Source organism: Penaeus vannamei, chromosome 9 (genome assembly GCF_042767895.1).
Source record: "Penaeus vannamei isolate JL-2024 chromosome 9, ASM4276789v1, whole genome shotgun sequence".
Lineage (NCBI taxonomy): Eukaryota > Metazoa > Arthropoda > Malacostraca > Decapoda > Penaeidae > Penaeus > Penaeus vannamei.
Window position 1 is genome coordinate 36,592,269 of NC_091557.1, and position 22,500 is coordinate 36,614,768.

The window sequence follows — 22,500 nt, forward strand, 5'->3', positions numbered from 1 at the left end:
GGTCTTCCAGTAGAGTCTGTGAGGGAATTGAAACAACACTTGGTTTGCAGAGTTTGTTGTGTTGCTCATGATGCCTAGTGGGTTCATCAAGAGCATCACAACAATCACATAGACCAGAACATGGGTATTAGGCTCATGTAAGCAGCCGCTGGGTGTGCTATGTTTAGGCCGGGCTAACACAAACACTCCTATGTGCTGACGGGACGTTATACCTGCCCTTTGCAGTGTTATTTTGCGTTTTTAGGTGTTTGTTATTTTCCAGTGTCCACATTTGTCTTTTGATTTCCTTTATCTTGCACAGATGCCATGTCATCTCTTTATGTAGTAAAACACTCAGTACAAGAAAAAAATGTATTTGTTATTTGTGTCATTTAAATTTTTTTTTCGTAATATTCAATTTTCTGTAATACAGCCAGTGCCCCCAATCATAGCGGCCAGGAATAGGACACTGAGTATAAAAATTTGATCTCCTAGGAGCCAGTGCTCTTCCAGTCATGGCTCGCAGACATATTCAACACAAAAGCCCCTTTCTAAACACCAAATGAGTTTAATTACCTGCCAAGAGGTTTGTGCACTCCTGGCGAGTCATATCTGTCGCTCTGGTTTTCACGCATGATGACAAGGTCACATCACCCGGCTCACGGCCATTTTTATCCATGACGACATGTTAACGTCACCTGCCCCTGAAGCCAAATTTCTTAATGACGTTATGATCATGTCACCTGGAACAAAGGGGTTAATTTCACACTTTAAAATTTGGCTGTTCTTGTTTGTCTAGAATTTCCCCTTTTTTAGCAAGTGTTTCCCCATGAAGTGTTTGATTTTTCTTATATTATACTTATTTTGGGTGCTGTGTTTGTATGTTGCTCTAGCAAGATAATTCTGCTTTGACTGTCATTTTAATTGTTGTCCAAATGTACTTCATTTATAATCTTCATTATAACATCCTTTATACTTATTCTTCCTTTGTGTGGGTATGTTTTTTTTTCCTTTAAACTTTAGCTGTGGTTAGGTTACTGTTACTTTTTAAGTTAATTTTTAAAAAGTAGTACTGCTTTCTTCTCTGTTTCTAAAGCCTACCAGTGAGACCTTTTCATAAATCGATGCCTCTCATTTTGATGTCACGTCACCTCCACCCTATTTCTTCTCTTTTCTGAAATATGTAGCAGTTATCTATCCTCACACTAACTCTTCTCCAGTGAACTCATTTTTAACCCAACGGTGCTGGGGAATTGCATTGTCTATTGTTGTGACCTTTATTGCTTAGCCACCAAAGGTGTAATCATTAAGCCTAAGTGTTCTTAGGTAATTCCCATTTCCTTGAGTTTACAAAAAACATTTTTTTTCTCTCAAGCTCTTGATATTGATGATGTTATTATTATTATTAACATTATAATCATTATAATGTTATTACCAATAATAATAACAATAAAGGATAAAAAAGAATCATTCTGAATATCAACAAGGTGAGGTTGGTACAACTAGTAATTGTCTCCTTGGTGAATAAGTACTTGTGGAGCCTTCTATGCGTAAAGGCAAGTAATAACAAAAAGACAATGGACTTGGCACGCATTCTTGCCATCCCGTCAATGTTGGGTTAATGTTCTAATTCCTCTCACCAAACCCATGGCCTATATATCTATCATTCTGGGAAACATTATTTTTGACCAGTTTTATTAGATTCATTAACTTTTTACATGATGTTTTCTTCTTCTCAAGTGGTTTGGAGGGTTTCTCTTATAGTTCATCCAGTCCTTTTCTGCGCATTCTTCTTATGATGCTCATTTTTGTCTTTCATATTTCTATGTTGGAAAAGCTTCTTTTTTATGTAGATGACCATTGTTGTCAATGATTATATCATAGCTACTGTTTACACATGTCACACATATTCATGGTCTTTACTGTGCATACCTTCTTTGAGACTTCTGTCCTGTTCCTACACCTTTTCTTACTTTTATACTATGAATACACCTTTTCTTATGGTTTATGAGCTATAGTTATTTTTCTCTGACAACACTGATCTCTTTTTCTTGATGTTTGTGTTAACACCATGCTTATGTTTACTAGAAGCATTTGATTTTTTAAATCCACTCTCTAACTTTACTTTTTTATTAGTTGCCCTCATACTTGTACCCCCATTTTTTTGTGTCCTCCTGTCCGTCTCTATACTATCCCTAAAATATGTTCCCCCTCTTTCATTTCTGCTATTCCTGAATCCATTGCCTGTGTTGGGCTGCCTTTGGTGTGGTGGTGCTACTGCTGGTGGTGTGTCCTCTCCTGGGGTCTGTGTGTGTGGACAGGGTGGGGAGCTTTGGGAGCTTGAGTGGTCGGTGTTCACCACGCTGCTCCCCCCTTCTGGGACGCTCCCCACGCTTCCATCGGCGCACAGCTTCAGATGCCTCCTCTGCCTCTCTTCAGCGGCGGCGTTCGTCTCCCACTCCGTACGTACACACAGCATGATGCACACACCACCCTCTTGCCATCCATCTCCAAACATAACACACAGTGCTTATATAGATGGTATTGTTGTGACTTTTACCATCATTTTTATTTTGCTTGTGGTTCACCTCTTAGTTTGTTTTTCTGTGAAATTATTACTGGAGTAGAAGTATGATGAAACGTACAGTATATCAGATGTGAGTATATTGTAAGCACCAAATTGAATGTAACCCTTTTTTTGTAAAAATGTATATAAGTTTTTCGATGTTCATAAGCTTGAGAAGTGATACTGAACACCAGAAATAAAAATGTAACTATGAATGTGATATATTTATATAGGCATTAAAATCTGATGATGGGTTTGTAATTATACATTTAGTCTGTGCATGGAGGTTAAATGCAAAAGCTTCTGAGAAAGGAAGTGTTGTCTTTTATTTGTGGTAAGAATATAATCACATATTATTTTGATATGTTAGATAAGATTTTTTGTCATTAATTTTAGTAAGTATTATTTTACTGTGATAAACAGAAAGGTTGAGACAGTATCTGTAACACTTGAGAAAATTGTAAGAGCTTGTCTTATTATTCTTATGTAGTGATAGTTAGAATGGATTTTTTTGTAGAATATATTAGAATAGAATGAAATGTAGCATTTGCCTTTGTAGTCCTTTTTTGTGCTTTTTAGATATAATTTTTTGAGCACCAAGTACCTAGTACATGTATTGGTACAATGTCTCTTTTTCTGTGTAATGAATGTTTTAGTTGTCACTGGTAAAAAAATCAATATGTTTAGATGCTTCCATAGAGTCTTATGAATTTTTTCAATTGGTACCATTGGAGTCAAGCAAGCAGAGAAATAATGACATGAAACATTTTTAGGTTTTGGAAGTAAGTATGAATAAGGTACTTTCTAACAAAGTTTGTATTCTCTTATCGTTGTGTTCTAGTTATCTTAATCAGCAAGCATTATAAGAAAACTTCCTACTTTCAGCACACGCCTAGGGTCACCTTCATTGCGATCATCATCACCTTCTTTGAGGATCCGCACAGCACCACATTCTCCAACCCCAGGAACAACCCAGGGAGTTAGTGGAACTCCTCCAAGTAGCAGTGCTGTCCAGCCATTAGTTCCTTCCTCACCAGCAGCTGTTGCAGCTAGCCATTGTTTGCCTGATGTGGCAGGGACGACAAGTTCCAAGTCATCATCACTTGCATCTGAGACTCCTGTTTCTACTCCGACCCCACCGCCACATTCCTCACGCATTGGTAAGTCAGTGTAGTATCTTAGCAGATGAATGTTGTTGGATTATATGAATCTTTGCTTCTGTAAAAATCTTGATTAGTGGGATAGTTCAAATAGTTGTAATTCAGAATTAGGCTTTGAGATGTACAATTTTAGAGTCTAAAACTTGGATATTCTGATGTTTTTTTGGACAGATTTTTGTAATAGAATTCATGTTTTTTTTTTTTTTTTTTTTTTTTTTTTTTAACATAAAAAACTTTTTATTCTGTTAACAGGTGTTACTGGGTATGACTCTGAAGTGAGTGATGATGATGAAGCAGGTGGCGACGGTGACCTTGGTGAAGTTGGTGATGGACAAAGGTCTGTCATCATGCACATCATATCTCAGCTGCGACTTGGAATGGACCTCACACGTGTCACACTGCCAACATTTATTTTGGAGCGTCGTTCCCTGCTGGAAATGTTTGCAGACTTTTTGGGACATCCTGACTATTTTGCTAAGTAATAAGCACATGTTTTTTTAACCAGTTGATTAATAGGGTTGATGTATATATTTTTACTGAGAGGATTTACAACTGCTGTTGGAACATAAATGAGATGCTTATTTGGGTTTGGTACAATGGAAGGGATATTTGCAAAAGCTTAGTATTTATTTTTTCTTGATAGGGGACTTTGTAGTAATAGTAACATGTACTTTCAGAATTGCTGATGCAACAACACCAGAAGATCGCATGCAGGCAGTGGTTAAATGGTATTTAACAAGTATTCATGTTGGACGAAATGGATCTGTTGCTAAGAAGCCTTACAATCCTATTATTGGGGAGACATTCCATTGTAACTGGCGAATTCCAAGGGATTCCATCCATGGGGAAGTAAGTGTTCTGGTTAGGAAGAAATTAATAGAAACTATCCAGCAAAACTCTTTATTTTGATTTTGTTATCTGTACATTTATGCACTCAGTCATTTTAGTTAAACTTTTGTGTAAACATTTCTCTTAATTTCTGCATGTAAACTTACCACAGTGCGAATTTACAAAGGAACAACTTCATTTGTCTTTAAGTAGCATGGTACTACATGAGATGTGAAAAGGTAAACTTATGTTATGGGACTCATAAATTCACCTTATTGGTAAAGATATTGGAAAAGAAAACAGGTACAGGAATTTGTAGAGGAAAGACAGTACCGATCTGATTTGTTTGTATTGAACGCTATTTTGGCAAGAATTTGTTTTAACGGTTGCTCTTATGGAAAGGTGATACTTTATTATCTTCGTTACTGTTCATCATTAATTTTGTATGAGATATAATGTTATTTTTCATATTTTCCAAAGGAGATAGGGGAGACTGGGAATGGGAAAGCTACTGATGGAAAGAAGTCCCCCTTTGTCAACATCAAATATGCAGCTGAGCAAGTGTCTCATCATCCACCAGGTTTGTTACTTGTTTTGTTGAGATAACATGGTGATGATTCAGATAGTAGTAGGTTTGCAATTATTTTTTTGTGTTTGTGTTATGGTAATTTTGATTTTTTTCCTCTCTCTCTCTTACTCTTTACAGTGTCTGCTTTCTTTTTTGAGTGTCCGGAGAAGCAGCTAAGTATAAACGCTCACATCTGGACTAAGTCAAAGTTTATGGGTATGTCTGTTGGAGTTAATTTGATTGGAGACATTACCCTCATCATAGGCAATGTCCGTGAAAGCTATAGTCTTGCCATGCCATCTGCATATGCAAGAAGCATACTGACTGATCCATGGGTTGAACTTGGAGGTCGGGTAAACATTTCTTCACCTGAGACAGGCTGTCAGGCTGCTATTGTCTTCCACACTAAAGTAAGTTTTGATATGAATTGCTGTTGATATTATTATATATATGGATGAAATATTTTGAAAGAAGATTCATAGTTTTAATCTTAATCTATTGTAGTAAAAAGGAAAATTTTTAGTATATAGATAAAGATTTATATATATCTATTTTTAACGTAACCTATTTCAGCCATTTTACGGAGGACGTCTACACAGGGTGACAGCCGAAGTGAAAAACGCAGCTGGAACTACTCTGACCAAAGTACAGGGAGAATGGGATTCACAGCTGGAATTCACTTATGCTAATGGATCTCAGGAGGTATTGTGAAGATCTCTTTTGGTTTAATGTGTATTTGTAGATAATAGGAGATGACTAGAATAATCTGATGTCATTCATCTATTTTTCTCTAAGTTTCATCATTGAAATAGGAAAATTATTTTTGTCTCAACAAAATGGTATAAAGGCATAATATCATAGAGTAAGTTCACAATTTCAAATTGGTCCAAACACATTTATGATCTGTTGCATACTAACTTTCATCATAATTTATGGCAAGAGTAAGCAAGAAAGTGATTGCTTCATGCTTAAAATAAAAAAACATTTATGTATTTTCAGGTTGTGGACGTAAATGACATACCAATTGTTTGTCACAAACGCTTAAAGCCTTTGGCGCAGCAATCTCCAATGGAATCTCGCCGCCTGTGGCACGACGTAAGTGTAGCCCTTGCTCGTGGTGATGTCGAAACAGCCACAAGCCACAAGAGGGCTCTAGAAGAGCAGCAACGGAAGGAAGAACGAGAGCGTGCTGCCCAAAATGTGCCATTCCCAACACGACTATTCCATTCTCCAACTTCTGATCATTGGGTGTACAACCAGCTTCCAGCGTATTCGTTTACTTCCTGCCCAGCATCAGTCCAGCCTCAGTAACAACATGCTGTTTATGCTTGTTATTTTACCATTCTATTTTTTTTATTTTTACTCCATACCATGCCAAAGATTTTAGAACGAGGATGTATAAATTTCTTGTTAATCTCTGAAAAAGAATATGGTCTATTTTCCTAACAAAGTTGAAAATTCTTCTAATTAGGAATAGATTTTCTTAGATTTTCTTCGGGATAAATGATTTTCGGATTTAACATTAATAAAATTTTGTGAACTTTAAGTAGCAGTAGCTTGAGATTTCCAGTTACTCTTCCTGTAATTTTTGCTACTGCATTTGGAATTTCACACTTACTTAGAAAACATGTTTAAAGTCATACTATTTTTTCCACGCTCTCTCCTTCTCCCTCTCCCATTTCCTCTTCCTCTTCCTCCCTCTCTCCTTCCTTTTGCTGTTATTCCCTATCCTTTCCATCTTTATGCCCTCTGGTACCCATTCTCCATTTCTTCCCCTCTTTTTGCCTCCCTTTGCTTACTCTTCCCTTCTTTCCTCTTTCCCTCCCAACTCTTGCTCTCCTCTCCTCTCCATTCCAACAAACTGCTATAGAGTCACAGGTGCACATTTATAGATATCTGTATATCCACTTGAATTCATCAGTCATACATATGTGGCCACATGTGATAAAAGTAGGCTAGAAAGATGAATGAGAATTGGAAGATCTGAATATTCTATAGAGCTTAGAGTTTCTGACCAGTAGTTCCTAGTCAAAATACAAACTGGATTAAACACTTGCTTTACATTTTGGTGACTACAAGCCACATTCAGCTGTAGAGAACCTGGTCAAGCAATGCCGCTTTTCTGCTGAACATTATTACCGTCCAATAAAGATACAGGCATGTAGCATTGAATGTAAAATTTCCATATATTTTCAGTCATAAAAGATAGTAATGGCAGCTCATTTTGGCAAGATAAGATCTTCATTGTCTTTATTAACTAATATAAATGTCAACATCCATTTTAACAATGTAAAGGCAGGCAAGGAAAAATCTTTTCAGTGAAAGCAAATGAGAATATTTATTGAGTTCTGATGTTATTTACTGGGTTGGTGCTTCAGATAATGAATTTTTCGAATTTGGTTTTAATCTTATAGTTTGATGAGATGGGATTTGATTGGTGGTGGTGAGTGTAATGCATAGCACATTATCTTCTAATTAAGATTTTATTTCTTCCTGATTCACAATATTAGCCACTGACTCTTTCTTCGTAATGTCAACAAGATTTATCTTCTCTTTGTGAAGTACACTTATTTAACTTCTCAGTCACAATTGCAGTATTATTTTGTAGTACTTTTTGATGTTGTAAATCTTGAAAGAAACTGGAAAGGCTGTGGTGAATGCAAGTGAAATGTCAAGAAAACTTGGACTAATTTGCCTATTCATATTTGTATTTTCACCTTATTGCATTGACATTTTTAGTAATTTCCATAGAGATATAGTACTAATTCAGATATGATAGAGAGATCACACATGTCCTAAGTGAATGTGTATCTAGCAAACTTACAGTGTATGAAAAAAGCATTCTTTTTGTGTGTGTGTGTGTGTATGTGTATTACAAAATATTGAAAGCCAGTGATAAATTACGAATTTGCAAGAATTTCAGTGAGGATCCATATTAGTATAAACTTTGATCAAAAATGGATTATTCTGTACAAGAGATATACAGTTAATGGATGAATAAAGATCAGAAGACTGGAAAGTGTGGCTGGAAAGGTTTGGCAAAAGAGGATTCATTGTGATTGATATCTGCATAGAAGACAGACTTTTAGGATATTTGGCTTCAAGGAAAAGCTGAGCAGAAATGAATGAATACAAAGCTGTCATTATTACAGTGTACTGGACTGAGCTCTCATTATTATTTAGAATACAATAAAGTTTCAACAAATATCTGATGCATACTCGTGTAGGAAATGTATGAATGAGAAGTGCATACAGGGGTGTATGTACTTCTGAATATATAACTCAGAAGTGTGAAGATTTTAATTGTCATTCATACCTTTTCTGCATTTGCCGCAATCAACTCTGTTTATGCATATTCTTGTGTGTTGTGGGCAAATACGACACTGATGTAAATTAGATTTAGATAAATTGAAATTGTTAATTGAATGAAGGTGCTACTTTGCATTGATTTTGTTTAACAGATTATTCATGTTAGATTGATACTACATTCTTTATTTGCATTTAAGTAGAATATAAATAAGTATGAGATGTTTGGTTGTGAGGGAACTAAAATGATTGATAGAATAGTGTGTATATAAAGTGGGCAGTGCCTCATAGAAATAAAGATGCGACTTTGATCATTATTGAATGAAAAGGAGTGTTTTTCATGCCATTATGTTTAAGGAACTGCATCCTAGATGTTGAGCTCTGAGCATTTTTAAAATAACTATATTTTATTTGTTATTTAGTTATTTTTGTGTACCATGAATATGCTTTGTTTACATTTTTTGAAGTGTTGCTCAGATATTAGTAGAGATATTTGCTTAGATTATATTATATTATGATTTTGTCAGTTTAACAATATTTGTTTGTTTTTAAGATTGTTGTTATGATGATATAAATACCCGTAAGTGGGATGTCCTCCCTCTTGACATTTAAATTATATAATGTAAAAAAAAAAAAATCTTACTGAGACACTTGTATATATAAAATGATTAATAGATGTACCAAATATATGCAAAGGGACAAAAGCAATTATGAAAATTCAGATTTCGTGTGTAATAATACCATTATTATTTTTATCTTAGCATTTAACGCTCAGTAAGGTAAATTTCCTTAGTGAAGTCCAGGGATATACTTAATAAGTAACTGCATTATTGTGAAATTTGTAACTATCAAGAAAAAAACATTTGAAATTGTTGTTTTGATACACTAATGTATTAGAATTTCTGGTCTGTACTTTCAGAAATTGTTAAAAAAACTTTCGGCCAGTTTGTTAAAATTGTGCGAGGCCCGACCCAATGAATATTCACGAATACGAACATGCTTATTCACGGAAGTACATGCATATTTGTTTATTTATCTGATAGATATACATTTTCCTATCTATCTATCCAGTAGATAAGCATGTTGTTACTGATAGATCTGTAAATATTTCTGTGTATATGCATGTCTAAATAATGAAAATTCATTGTCAGGCATCACACAATTTCAGCAAATCAGCTGTTTAACACAAGTTACTGAGCAGTTGGTAATGAATATTTTTGCTTGAAAGAACTGCAATAGAGATTATGATATTGTAATTGTATTTGAGATGTGAAATATGATTATTATGTGATATGTATGCATGCATGTGATTTGCTAAATATTTTTTGTTTTTTGTTAAGTGTCAAGAGATGCCTTTGAAATTACCTGTAGCAATAGTTTGTATTGTATTATTGACCATAATCCAGTTGATGAAAAAGTGGTCATACTTGACCACTCTTAATATTACATTTCTTTCATGTCTTATCAGGTTGTTTTATTCTGCATCTCTGAAGATTTAGTTAAGTGAAGCATATATTTATATTCCTCCTTGCAAGTTTGATGTATGTTATTTTCTTGAAATAGTACAATTAAATAAAATGATACTCACAATTACTCACAGACAGCATTCATTCCCTTTTTACTGCATTCCCATATTCATATATTTAACACTCTAGTTCCATGATTCTTATCTTTCCCTTGCTCTCTATATCATTTAAACTTTGTCCTGTTTGCAGTAAAAATGGAGATCACTGATGATTATCACAAAGAATATAGTAATATTTACTTGTGTTTGGTAAAGAAGAGGTAATCACACATAGTAAAATTGTTTTTTAATTCTTTTTCCTCCTAGTGGAATATGCTAAATTTAATTATATGTTTAAATAGTTTGTTGGAGATGAAGCACAAATATGAATGAAGAAACAAGTACTCTTCCAGATATACCTCATATACGATGTAACAGCAATTATGTTCTTCTATTGAGCTTGAAAAATTTACTTGCTGTCGCATTGGTACTTGAAATAGTCATAACAGGGTCTGTGGAGAACTTTTACGTAATCACTCGTCTCCTGCCTGGGCTTTGTTATTTACTACCATAAGAAATAGTGTTATGTGAGGTACTCGTACACTGCCAGGCTGTCATTGCATTTCTCGTATTACCATGAAAAGTTATTGAAAAGTTACTAGGTTTTATGATGCCAAGGAATGGATTAATATCTGCATGGTATTTCTAAATATTTTGAAATGTTGCAAAGGGACAGGTATACTGTATACCAAAATAATTTTAAGCATCTAAAGGTGATTATGAAAATTAGGCGAAATCAGCTGTATGACCTTTATGGAAACTGCAAAGGGTCAAATTTTTATTGTGTAGGTGAAGAGATTGGATAGTTCTAAATCGATTTTTTATTGTGCTTGCAGCTTTAAGTGAAAAGTTTAAGATACAAAGATCATATATTTTGCTAAAGTTCAGATGAAATGTAGAATAAGAAATATTAAAGAGAACTTTGTTGCACATATTTTTTTTTATATTTCTTTGTGCATTATTAGTATTAACATTCAATTAAAATCAATACATAACTCTCTGGGTTTTCACAGCATCATACTTTACCCTAGCTCTGATATTCATACAGTTGGTGAAATTGTTTCCTTTGATTGCTTAGAAGCTTCGTCCATGGAATTATCAACTAGAAAAGTAGTAATGTGTCTTTCCTTACATTTTAGAGGTCCTTCTGCATTTCATATCTTTCAAATTTAACACCATTTTTGTGTCCTGTTTTCCCCTTTTCTCTCTCTCTCTACATGCTGTGTAGTATAGCATATATCATACATCTTCTGTTAAGCATAGCTGCATGTTAAAACATTTTTCACAGCATATTCCTACTTAGGTATATGTTCATGAAGCTTAATAAAATATCCTAATAACCACCTTTAGTTTACTTTATCTTTGATATATATGAGCAAATTTATCTGCCGTCTCTTGAGTCTTATAGTCTGAAAGTTTTTCAAATACAGTCTAGAATTTTGAATTTGATTTAGTATTTGCTTTTCATTAGTTTCTCCAATTTTTAAACTATATTAAAGTTTAAAAAATTGTTTCAAAGGATATTTTTTATTCAAAGGAAAATATTTATTTCAAGAGACCTGCAATATCTTGAACAAATGAAGTAATGTTAAAGGAGAAGTGAAGCAAATTATGGACGAGTTATTACTTTATTACGTGGAGATATACAAGTGGTATCAATACCAATGTTCACATTCTTGACGAAAAAACCCTGGCTATAAAATACCTACTGCATTTCTATTTGGTTCGTTGTGGTTTAGCTTTAAAATGCCTTTAATTTTTTACTTCTTTTCTCACGTTGGAAGTTCCAGAAGTTAGAAGTTCGTGACGCCGGTATGCCAATAGTGATGCATGCGGGTCTCCAGCTCAAGTGAATCCAAAGCTGGTCGCTCCTGCATTTCTGTCGCCAGGTCGGGTTGAACTAACGGGTAATGAGAGGGTCTCGGGCGGTTCTGTTGATAGTACTTGAGATTCTGTAAGCTCCCAAATCGGCGGAAATTACTCTCGTTTTTGGAGGCGTTGCTTCTAAATCGTTGCAAGGTGCTAAATTTACTCGTCGTGGCACTCAATTTGCTCTGGATGAGACGGAAGGTTCCTCGACCCAAGCGGGACTTGCGGATGGGGTTGCGCTGGAAGTGAGTGGTCGCGTCGGGTTCCGCAGTCGACGCCGTGACCAGGTCGGGAGCGGACGCGGTCGGAAGGGGACTACAGCGTGAATTCGACCGGGTCAGGGTGTCCAGTTCACGCATGAAGAGGAGCTTGGCGTTGCGGGCCAGAAGATACTCCCAACTGCGGAACTGCTCCTCCGTAACCTGGCGAGATAGTGAGCGGATGAACAATTTGAAAATGTGTGATATATTTTAAGATTAGTAAATGTGTCATATATTTAAAGATTAGTAAATGTGTGATATGTTTAAAGACTAGTAAATATGTCAGATGTTTAAAAAATAGTAAATGTGTGATATATTTAAGGATTAAGGATAATATAGTTATATTAGTAGCAATTTGTGAACACTAATGATACTACTGCAATGATAAATAACGACAGAAAATAACAAAAACAATCAAATGTAAATGGCGGTTTGACGATGATAATTATAGCAATGAAAATTATAGTAATGGCAATAATAATAATAGTGCTATATGACCCCTGATGTCTAGTACATTTATTGGTTAAACGCATTAACCATTAATAATAATAATGATGATGATGATGACGATAAAATAATTATAATAATAATAATAACTAATGATGATGATGGCAATAATAATAATAATAATAACTAATGATGATGATGCCAATAATAATAATAGTAATAATGATAATAATAATAACAATAATAGTAATAATAATAACAATAATAATAACAATAATAATAGCTAATAATAATAATAATAATAATAATAATAACAATAACTAATAATAATAATAATAATAATAATAATAATAATAATAATAATAATAATAACAATAATAATAATAGCAATAACAGTAATACTACTACTACTACTACTACTATTACTACTACTACTACTACTACTACTACTACTACTACTACTACTACTACTAAAAATAATAACAACAATAATAATAATAATAATTATAACAATAATAATTAATAATAATGATAATGAAACTACTACTACTATTAATAATAATAATAATAATAATAATAATAATAATAATAATAATAATAATAATAATAATAATAAAAGTAACAGCAATATCACGAAGAAGAAGAATAGCAATATCAAAAAATATATGATAAGGCACAATAATAATATTACCAGTACATTAATAATACTACAACTGTACTGCTGTTGATACTACTAATAATATTCATAATCAATTATTATTACTATTATTACTTTTATTAATACTACTAATACTACTGCTACAATAATAATGATAATGATGATGATGATGATTATATTAACAATACGAACAGTAATAATAACAATAATAATTTTGATAATGATAACGGTGATGAATATGAATATGATGATGAATATAATGATAATGATGATGATGAATATGATGGTGATGATGATATTAACAATTGTACCAATAATAACAATAGTAATTTTGATAATGATAACGGGGATGAATATGAATATGATGAATATGATGATGATGATGATAACAATGGAGACAAGAAGAGGTTAACTAATTACAAAACTAATTATATCAACATAGATATAAAAAACTGCATATAGAAATTCAAATATTAATCTACAATAACAGTGAAAAATACATAAACGTTCACTTTCGTCGCAAATGTCCTCTGATGATGCAGGCCTTTTTCCCCTACAATGAAAAGGCGTCGAGTGTATCCTACCTGTTCAGGATCGTTCCCTAGGATATTATCCTCGGACTGAGCGTGCTGCAAGGGACTCGTCCGCTGGTGTCCTCCGCTCACGCCACTGAGCCCGCTATCACTGTCCTCCGAGTCGCTTCCGGTGTCAGCGAAGCCAGCAGGGGGCGCTAGAACGCCGTCGTCGAGGTCAGTGTTCCCCATGCCGAGCAGGTGGGACGCCAGGTGGTTCTGGGGAGAGGGCTGCGAAGGGTCTGGTCGAGGGTAGTGGTAGTAGGTGACTGCTTGCTGGACGGTGTTCGTCTTCGCGGGGTCTGGCTTCGATCCCGACTCGGTTTTGGGTCCCGTTTCCCGTTTTCTTCGGTTGGGTTTGGCGTAAAGGTCCTCGAGGTTGGGTCGCAACGCTCGGGGTTTGGGAGGGACTAGGGATTCAGGCGGTTTGGGTCTGGTGTTGGGTTTCTGGATGTCGGAGTCGTGTTCGCTGTGGTCGCTTTGGCTTTGTCCGCTGGGCGACGAGCGGTCCATGTCTTCGATGTTTTCCACGAGATTCCTCTCTGAGCGGCTCTTCGTCTTCAGCACAGCACTGACCACCCGGCTTTTATTCGCGTCGTGACGTAGGGGCGAACTCGTGCTTTTTTTACTATGACTGCTCGACCTCAGTTTCCTTCTGTGGTCATCGTTTTCTACCGTGCTGGTGGACACGTCTACAGCACTCGTTTTTCTGTTGAGCTGCATTCGGTTGACCAGAGCATCTTCATCCACAGAATTCCGTCTGTGGAGCGCACCGTCAGTACTGAGTAATTCAACACTTTTGGACTTTGATCTACTTGAGCTTAACTGCGCGCTCTCTACAGCCGAGCGTCCCTGCCACTTGTGGTGCGCTGGCAGAAGGCGCACGACGATGACACTAAGGGCCTGGCGGGTGCCGTATCCCTGTGCCAGGTCCAGCAGTCGCTTGGCTGCTTTGCCTGGATCGGTCATCTCACTGCACACGTTCGCCACTTCATCTGTCCCGATAACGTCCCAAAAACTGGAATAAGAGAAAGTATTTCTTAGATTATGATTACTTTACCTATGTCGGTTTCATTGCCATATTTAAGTTTATTGAATGACTGAACCCGCCCACAATAATACCTGATATTCTGTCAAGAGTTGATAATATTATGGGTTGTATTTACTGAACCATATACAAAATCAGTTGAGTAGATCAGGTAATATATCTTTATATTGTATATTTTAATTGGATAGAATCAACTGAATTGAATCAATCGGTTGAATAGATCAGGTAATACATCTTTTATATTGCATATTCCAACGAATCTTCTCTCTCGCTTTGACCTACAACAGAGTCCACTGCCTCACCTCGCACTCCCAATCACAACAGCGGTGTGATGTGGCCCCAGGTACAACTCTGTCGTGTGTGGATCGGGCAAAGTGACGGGCTCACCCAACGCACACTTCACGCCGTCATCACAGCTTCTTACACAGTTCTGAGGGAATGTGACGTCTAATTAGTGAAAGCTTGGCCAAACTGCGAGGTAATCTTGGTTCGGAGTTACGAAGTACAAGATAAATGTTTTTTCTTTCTTTCTTTCTTTTTTGTGTCTAAGAGGACCCACCTGTTGCGTTCGAGGAGACGATGTTGTGACGAAAATGGGTTCCCCGTGCGTCGTCGTCACAGCGGCAGAAACAGCACCGTAACAGCAGAGGCGGAGGACAGGGCATCGGGAAGACTCGACGCCCTCGAGTTCTAAGTGAGCGGCACACACTGCACTAGGTAAGGGAGCTCCCTGGGACCGCAGTCGTCTATAATAAGACAATCATTAACATCCTCGCAACATAAACTAACAATAACATTTTACAAAAAAAAATACTGCATGGAGAATAAGAAAATCGAAAATTCACTTCAACAGCGTAACTGAAAAGAGAGAAAATTACCTCAGGGCGGTAAGAAGCGCATATTTAAGAGCATAAGTGTGCGAGCGAGAACAAGCTCTTTCCTCCTGGAGTAACGCGGGGAGTGCGGTCAGGAGGCTTCCGACGCACCCTACTTCTTGGCCTCCGTCTGCCAAGGCCGCGACACCGACACGCCCTTCGCCCGCTATATCTGGCACCCTCAGCTGGCCTACAGTCAACCTGAAATAAATGCAAAACACTAAAGAAATCCTATCGAACACATGTCATTTCGGAAACACGTCTGTACCAATACAACTTTTTAGACACAATGGCTTTACGATATAGCTTTACTTACTTTGAGTCTCTGCCAATGGTTTCAGCGAAGCCTAACGTCCAGGGCAGCTTGGGGAAAGCGTCGCCCTTTCCTCTGAAGCCTGGGTCTTGGGACGACGCGAGCTGAGAGGCGTGGGGCTTGGTTAAGGGCAGGGACCGCCCGGAACGACTGGTGACATCGACTACGTTTACTGGCCGTCGAGACCTGTTGAGTGAGTTTGGCTTTAGTGGCTTATAACATGGGTATTAAACGGTCACGTGGCTTTATTTGTAGGTATTTACAATATGTACACACGCACAAACACATACATACACAGATACATATGTATATATGTACCCATACATATGCAGTATTGGTGACTCAAACCTACTTGCACTTTGTAAACTGATGGTGGTCGAGGGAAAGCGCTGTGTTGGCCGAGATGTCGAGCGCCACCAACCCCGGCGAGACCAGCTCCTCCAGTTCGACTCGACCCAGCTGGCAGTGAGACGCGTCCACTACCTGCGTCGTGTAAAATGTCATATAATAGGAGAGGACCACAAAAAGTGAAAATTCTTACGGAAGCTGCGGGTCTTGACATGTATGAAGGCGCGGAGAGGGTAAATGTGCCCCGGGACAGTCAAATAAACTAACCTTCAGAGCAGAGAGGTGAGCCAGGCGGGGAAGGCAACGCAGAGGGTTAGAATGGACTTTTAGGACTCGAAGACGGCGCAGACGGGACACACCAGCTGGCACATTCGTCAAGACGTTCCCTGACAGTACTAGCTCCTCCAGTAACTCCCAAGACCATATCAACCTGGATGTATCACAACCGTAAATCGATAAACTTCACTGCTCATTATTTCATAAATTTCTCACACAAACTGAGGCCAGCTGAAGACCTTGATGTAATCGTCTGGACATTAATTACCCAAGGGATGAACTACACGTGCGTAAATGCAAAACAAGTGATATTTTCCCCGATCTGAGGAACAGCTTAATTCTATGTAAAAATATGCCTTTCGTCATGGATGCTAAATGATTATTTCAAAGATCAATTGCACAAATATAGTCTCAGATTAGCCCTGGCAATGGCACCGACCTATCCTGTAAGCTGGCTATCCTATTGTATGGCGCGTGGAGGATGCGTAGAGCCCTACAGTGCTGTAGAGGAGTGAGATCTCGGAGTCTATTAGCTGCTGCATAGACTTCCTGGAGCGGGAAGCTGGTCTGAGGGCCCGTCTCGTCTCGAGCATCTGGCGACCCGCGTCCTCGTCGTCCTTCAGGGGACGGCAGAGCTGACAGCTGGTTGGCGCTCACGTTCAGAACTCGTAATCTGAAATTAAGTCGTTGTGCATGTAAAGAAAGGATATACAACCTTTCTAACTGCAAAACACCGATGCACTAGCCGAACACCGGCTATAATTTACCTGCTGAGCCAAGTGAACAGACAGCTGGGCAGAGACGTGAGGCGGTTGTGGTGTAGCAAAAGCACCTCGAGTGAGCACCACTTCGGTTCTTCGTGTGGGTTGGCGGACGAGCTCTGAGCTTGGGCTTGTTCTCGGCCGTGATGCTGCGATCGGTACGGCGTGGAAGAGGAACTGTGGGCTACGTTGGGGTACGAGTGGTTACTGGGTAGCTCAGACATTGCGCGTTGGGGGACCATGAAGCTGGAGAGATGGTTGTGGTGAGCAGAGAGGGTGTGGAGGCGACGCAGGTGCCCCGAAGTGAGGAAAGCAGGCAGCGACGCGAGGTTGTTGTGGCTCACGTCCACCAGTGTGACTTCTGTACTCGAAACTAGCCATGGCGGCACAGCTGATAACTCGTTCCTGAAGACATGGGGGGAAAAAAGTTTACAAGGGAACTACAGTCGTCTGTGAAAGAATTGTCTTCGTTAATTAGGGACACATTTTAGGGTATATAACCATACTATCAACACGGTAGAGTATTTGCCATTCACCTTCAATACTATATTAACACTCAGAAATGAGTTACCTGCCCTTAGAAAATATAACATGATACCACACTCATATAGGCCGGATTCACTAACATACAATCGTAACGCATTTACCAGCGGTCATTTACCATTGCGTTTACCAGTCATGGCAAACTGGGATTCATGAAGAAATGAGTAAATCGACTCATTCTAATGGTAGCCAACAGATAGATGGCTCTGTTAAAGCACCTCAACCAATCAGCGAGCGCTATACATAATCTTTTAGGTTCCTTCGGCCAATCACGTAACATGTAAACAGAACTAGATACAGCGAGATTGTTTAAATCATCGTCAGAGCCAAAACACTATTTCAGCATGCAGAAAAAAGAATATATTTATTTGATTATATCCATTATGGATATATATTTACTGTATAGAAAGGAACCAATACAAACACAGGTATATTAATATATTATTGTTAACTCAAAACAAAGAGACAGTCCAAACAGCTTTTTATTACATATTTTTCATCATTGTTAAACAAAGAACCGGATCAAACAAAAATTTTATTTATCGCCATTTACTGTCAAAGGAAATATTTCAAGCTTATTCTTGCCCATGCACTTTGGAGTCTATTGTCAAAATGCCGACAGACACAGATATTGCTCTACTAGTTCAGCGTTGGTTTTGTCAATTTATATATCAGCAAGGTAGTTTTTTTCTATAGCATTTGTAATAATTATGTCTGAGAAGAAATCTTTAAAAGTTCACTTATTTATCGGTTCCATGCATTCTAGTATAATGTAGGCCTACAAGTTTACGAGAATTTGCTTGGATTTTATTCTTGCTAATTTCATGTGAAATTTGCATTTCTTCACTATGTCCGCATTGTGATATCTGTTAGATGTTTATTTTTTGACGAGATAACACGTGATGACATCGTCATCTTAGAAGTTACCAGTGCCCTGACCACTGGTAAAATTTACCATGGTAGCTCCAGTGGCAAGTTGTTAGTGAATACCACCGCTGTCTGTTTACCATGGTAACTATAGTTACCAGTTATTTTACCATCGTAAGTGCGTCAGTGAATCCGGACCCTGGTTGGCTAGTGGCTTCTGGGTATTAGTCTAAAACGCATAGATATCATTAAGCGCTTTAAAACTGCCAATAGCCACTAATGAAACCATCCCACCTTAGTTCCTTAGACTTACGTACTTCTAACACTCCAACTAGGATCACTAACTACTAGCACAATGATCCGCAATTTTACCAAGCAAATGACACTGCTGCTACAATGATCTAGTGATTGTCGTTTTTGACAATGAAATAGAAGAAATAACAATGGGTCTCTAGCTGTCACAATGGCAGTAGAGAGAGAGAAAAAAGAGAAAAAAATTGAACCAGGACCCCACAGTACGGCGCTGACCCAATTACACCAAAGGTACCCCAAGCTTTCCTGCCATCACGGGCGTGGTTCTGATGCAGCGACGCCCACGGGATGACGGATAGGTTTAATGGGTTTAATGGGTGCCGCCAGGTGAGCTTACCTGGAGAGGTTGAGTCGAGCTAGCCTCCGGGGATGGTAGCGCACCTCGAGTCTGCTCAACCCTGGGGGAGGAGATGCGGTGTGAGAGAGAAAAATTGGTGCTCTATTTGTTCGAAGGAATTAAGAAAATCACTCATTTTTCGTAGTTAATATTCTGATTTCCCTTTTCTTTTTTTCAGTTTTTTTCTGTTTTCTTTTTTTCAGTTTAACTTCTTTTTTCTTTTTTTTTCAGTTTAACTTTTCTTTTTTTCAGTTTAACTTTTCTTTTTTCTTTTTTTCAGTTTAACTTTTCTTTTATTCTTTCTTCCCCGTCTGCATTTTTAAAAATATATTTAGCTACTGCACACGTCATGATGAACGAGAGATTAACACAGGGGGGGGGGGATTACAAATAGGTTAACGAGAATGATAAAATAAAGACGAGAGGCGAGAGTGACTGGCAAATACGACAGGTGCACATGGCGATAGGTGTAGCAGGTGAAGGTGATGCAGGGTGGCGGTGACACAGCACCTGTTACGGGGACACTCCCTGTGCCGCCGCACCTGCGCTCCGAACAGAGCCACGTTTTGGATCCTTACGTCTCGTGGGTGCAGCTTCAGACGCGTTCTCAGAAATACACACACACACACACACACACACACACACACACACACACACACACACACACACACACACACACACACACACACACACACACGCATATATATATATATATATATATATATATATATATATATATATATTATATATATATATATGTATGTATGTATATTTATATATAAATATATATACACAAACATGGACTCACAACTCTGTAGAAAGTTCCACCAAGACCGTTTTGCCACAAGAAACAATAGCGAGCCCCTGCATATGAAAGGCCAACAATGGACTGAAAATCTCTCGACCTGTTTTGCGCTCGGAAATACGCACTGCTAATTTCCATAACTTGAACGGCCTTTAATTCACACATCTCGAAACACCTGAGAGAGGCATAGCAGGTAAGACGTTAATTGGCGTCTCCACATCCCCGGTGAATCGGGAGAGGAAACAATTATGGATGGAAGTGTGGACGTGAGGGGGGCGTGGGGAGGGGGGGGAGCGTGAGGGAGGGACGTGAGGGGTGTGTGAGGAGGGCGTGAGGGACCGTCTAAGCCTCCCTCATTGTCTAGGGCGGGGTGGGGCTGTCCTTTTAATGAGGGGCGAGTGTGAGGACTGAGGGAGGGATGTGAAGGTAGAGAGAGAAGGCTGAGGTAAGGAGAGGGAGGGAAAACTGGGGCAAAGTGAGGGAGGGAAGGCTGAGGTAAGAAGAGGGAGGGAAGGCTGAGGTAAGGAGAGGGAGGGAAGACTGGGGCAAAGTGAGGGAGGGAAGATTGGAAAGCCTAGAGTTAAGGCCGTGTCACACTAGCACTTATTCCGTCAATTTTTTGACAATTTTATTTAACATAAATACAAACATTCTCGAATATAGCTCTTGATCTGACTGCGCTTGGCTGAAAAAGTTGACGGAAAGGTTTTCAAACGGAAACGATAATTATCGTCTGACTGGAGAATCGACAATTCGCTCAAAAATGGACAAAATTTCGAAAAATTGTAAAAAAAAAATTGACGGAAAAAGTACTAGTGTGACGGCACCTTAAGGCGAAGAAAAGGAAGGCAGGGGGGAGGAGGGGGGACAAGCAGGGGAGGAGAAAGGGGTAGGATGGCGGAAAGAGAGAACACTGAGAGCAGGGTTGGGGGGGAGGGGGGTTAGCATGGAGCACTTCCTCCTGCATGAATCTTCTCGAACCTCATAACTGCGCTCCCTACCCCCCACGACTCATAAAAAATGGCTTCCAACACCGTTCCATTTTCATCATTATTTTTTTATTTATTATTATTATTTTGAGGGAGAATAGAAGGAAAAAAATGTTTTTATTTATTTTTTTTTCTTTGAGGGAGAATGGAAGGAAAACAATTATCTCAAAGGATGAAAAAAAGACGAAGACCAGAACGACACGAATATACACCAAGACCGAAAAGAGAAAAAAAAACCTTACTCACGATTATTACTAGCGATGAGGGAGACGAGAGATCCGGCGTGGAGGGTGAGGGAGGTGATGGCGTTGTTGGAGCAGGTGAGGTCGGTGAGGGAGCCCAGACACGAGACGTCCAGGCTGGTGATGCCGTTGTCGCTCACGTCCAGTTCAGTCACGTTCTGGCGGCGCAAAACACGGGTGAATTGGCGCCTCCTTGGGGTTTCTCCGTCACACACATACAGACATACGTGTGTATATAGAATACATAAATGCATACATATATATAGAGAAATATTTATATATGTATGTCTATATACAATCTATATATTTATTGGTAATTCTAGAGATGGAATGCTCGTTTTTTCCTGTATTCCCCCCCCCCCAATCCCCCACGATCTTGGGGGACACGTGGGGAATCGGGGGTTTTAGGGGGGGGGGCATACATAGGTCTCCCACACAAGCTATCATTGTAAAACTAAAGAAAACCCATTTATCGGAAAGATGAGCCAAATTTGCCCACAAAAATAACCGTTTTTAGGGATATTTGGAGGTATCAATGCGCCATACAATGTCACACCAAATTTTGAAGACCGTAAATTGTGAATAGATTATAGAAATTAGTTAAATGAATTAATATAATGGTAATTAATATCGTCTGGAGAGCAAGTGTCGAAAATCAACTTGAAATTACGCATAAATTATCAAACGATAGATAGTACTACACGCACTACTTTCTTGAGCGCTATCTTCTGAGTTACATGGTTTGTTTACATTGACTTAGGCGATAAGCGAAGAATGGGACTTTGCGAGCGACAAATTTCGGCACTTTTGTTTTAATATTATGACGTAATTATGTCTTTCCGTGCTTTAAATTAGACCTCCATGATTGGTTTGCATGTTGTTCTTCCATTTTAGTAGCATTTTTGTTTACTGAAATTCTATATCCTCCAGATTTACATGAATACATAATATCGATATATACACACCTGCACACATATACATACACACACACACACACACACACATAC

At 38.3% G+C, this 22,500-nt stretch overlaps 2 protein-coding genes across 5 annotated transcripts in view; one reads left to right on the forward strand and one right to left on the reverse strand.

The window, feature by feature from the left end:
- Positions 1–11,314, forward strand: part of LOC113817187 (oxysterol-binding protein-related protein 11) — a 26,380-nt gene extending 15,066 nt beyond the window's left edge. For 2 of the 3 annotated variants that reach the window (XM_070125686.1, XM_070125687.1), the window contains exons 6-13: positions 2,301–2,441; positions 3,431–3,705; positions 3,958–4,183; positions 4,383–4,554; positions 5,014–5,113; positions 5,240–5,511; positions 5,675–5,803; positions 6,101–11,314. In XM_070125686.1, coding sequence (XP_069981787.1) covers positions 2,301–2,441; positions 3,431–3,705; positions 3,958–4,183; positions 4,383–4,554; positions 5,014–5,113; positions 5,240–5,511; positions 5,675–5,803; positions 6,101–6,412 — 1,627 coding nt within the window. In that variant the 3' untranslated portion in view covers positions 6,413–11,314. The remainder of the gene's footprint in view (positions 1–2,300; positions 2,442–3,430; positions 3,706–3,957; positions 4,184–4,382; positions 4,555–5,013; positions 5,114–5,239; positions 5,512–5,674; positions 5,804–6,100) is intronic. The other variant, XM_027369198.2, reaches the window with a different exon arrangement.
- Positions 11,315–11,589: 275 nt separating this feature from the next.
- Phlpp (PH domain leucine-rich repeat protein phosphatase) overlaps positions 11,590–22,500 on the reverse strand; it is a 63,278-nt gene continuing 52,367 nt past the window's right edge. For both annotated transcript variants that reach the window (XM_070125685.1, XM_027369199.2), the window contains exons 6-17: positions 21,498–21,651; positions 19,458–19,518; positions 17,405–17,803; positions 17,077–17,310; positions 16,629–16,791; positions 16,366–16,496; positions 16,017–16,199; positions 15,704–15,901; positions 15,385–15,571; positions 15,128–15,255; positions 13,790–14,795; positions 11,590–12,262 (exon numbers count right to left, since the gene is read on the reverse strand). In XM_070125685.1, the coding sequence (XP_069981786.1) occupies positions 11,765–12,262; positions 13,790–14,795; positions 15,128–15,255; positions 15,385–15,571; positions 15,704–15,901; positions 16,017–16,199; positions 16,366–16,496; positions 16,629–16,791; positions 17,077–17,310; positions 17,405–17,803; positions 19,458–19,518; positions 21,498–21,651 (3,342 nt within the window). In that variant the 3' untranslated portion in view covers positions 11,590–11,764. The remainder of the gene's footprint in view (positions 12,263–13,789; positions 14,796–15,127; positions 15,256–15,384; positions 15,572–15,703; positions 15,902–16,016; positions 16,200–16,365; positions 16,497–16,628; positions 16,792–17,076; positions 17,311–17,404; positions 17,804–19,457; positions 19,519–21,497; positions 21,652–22,500) is intronic.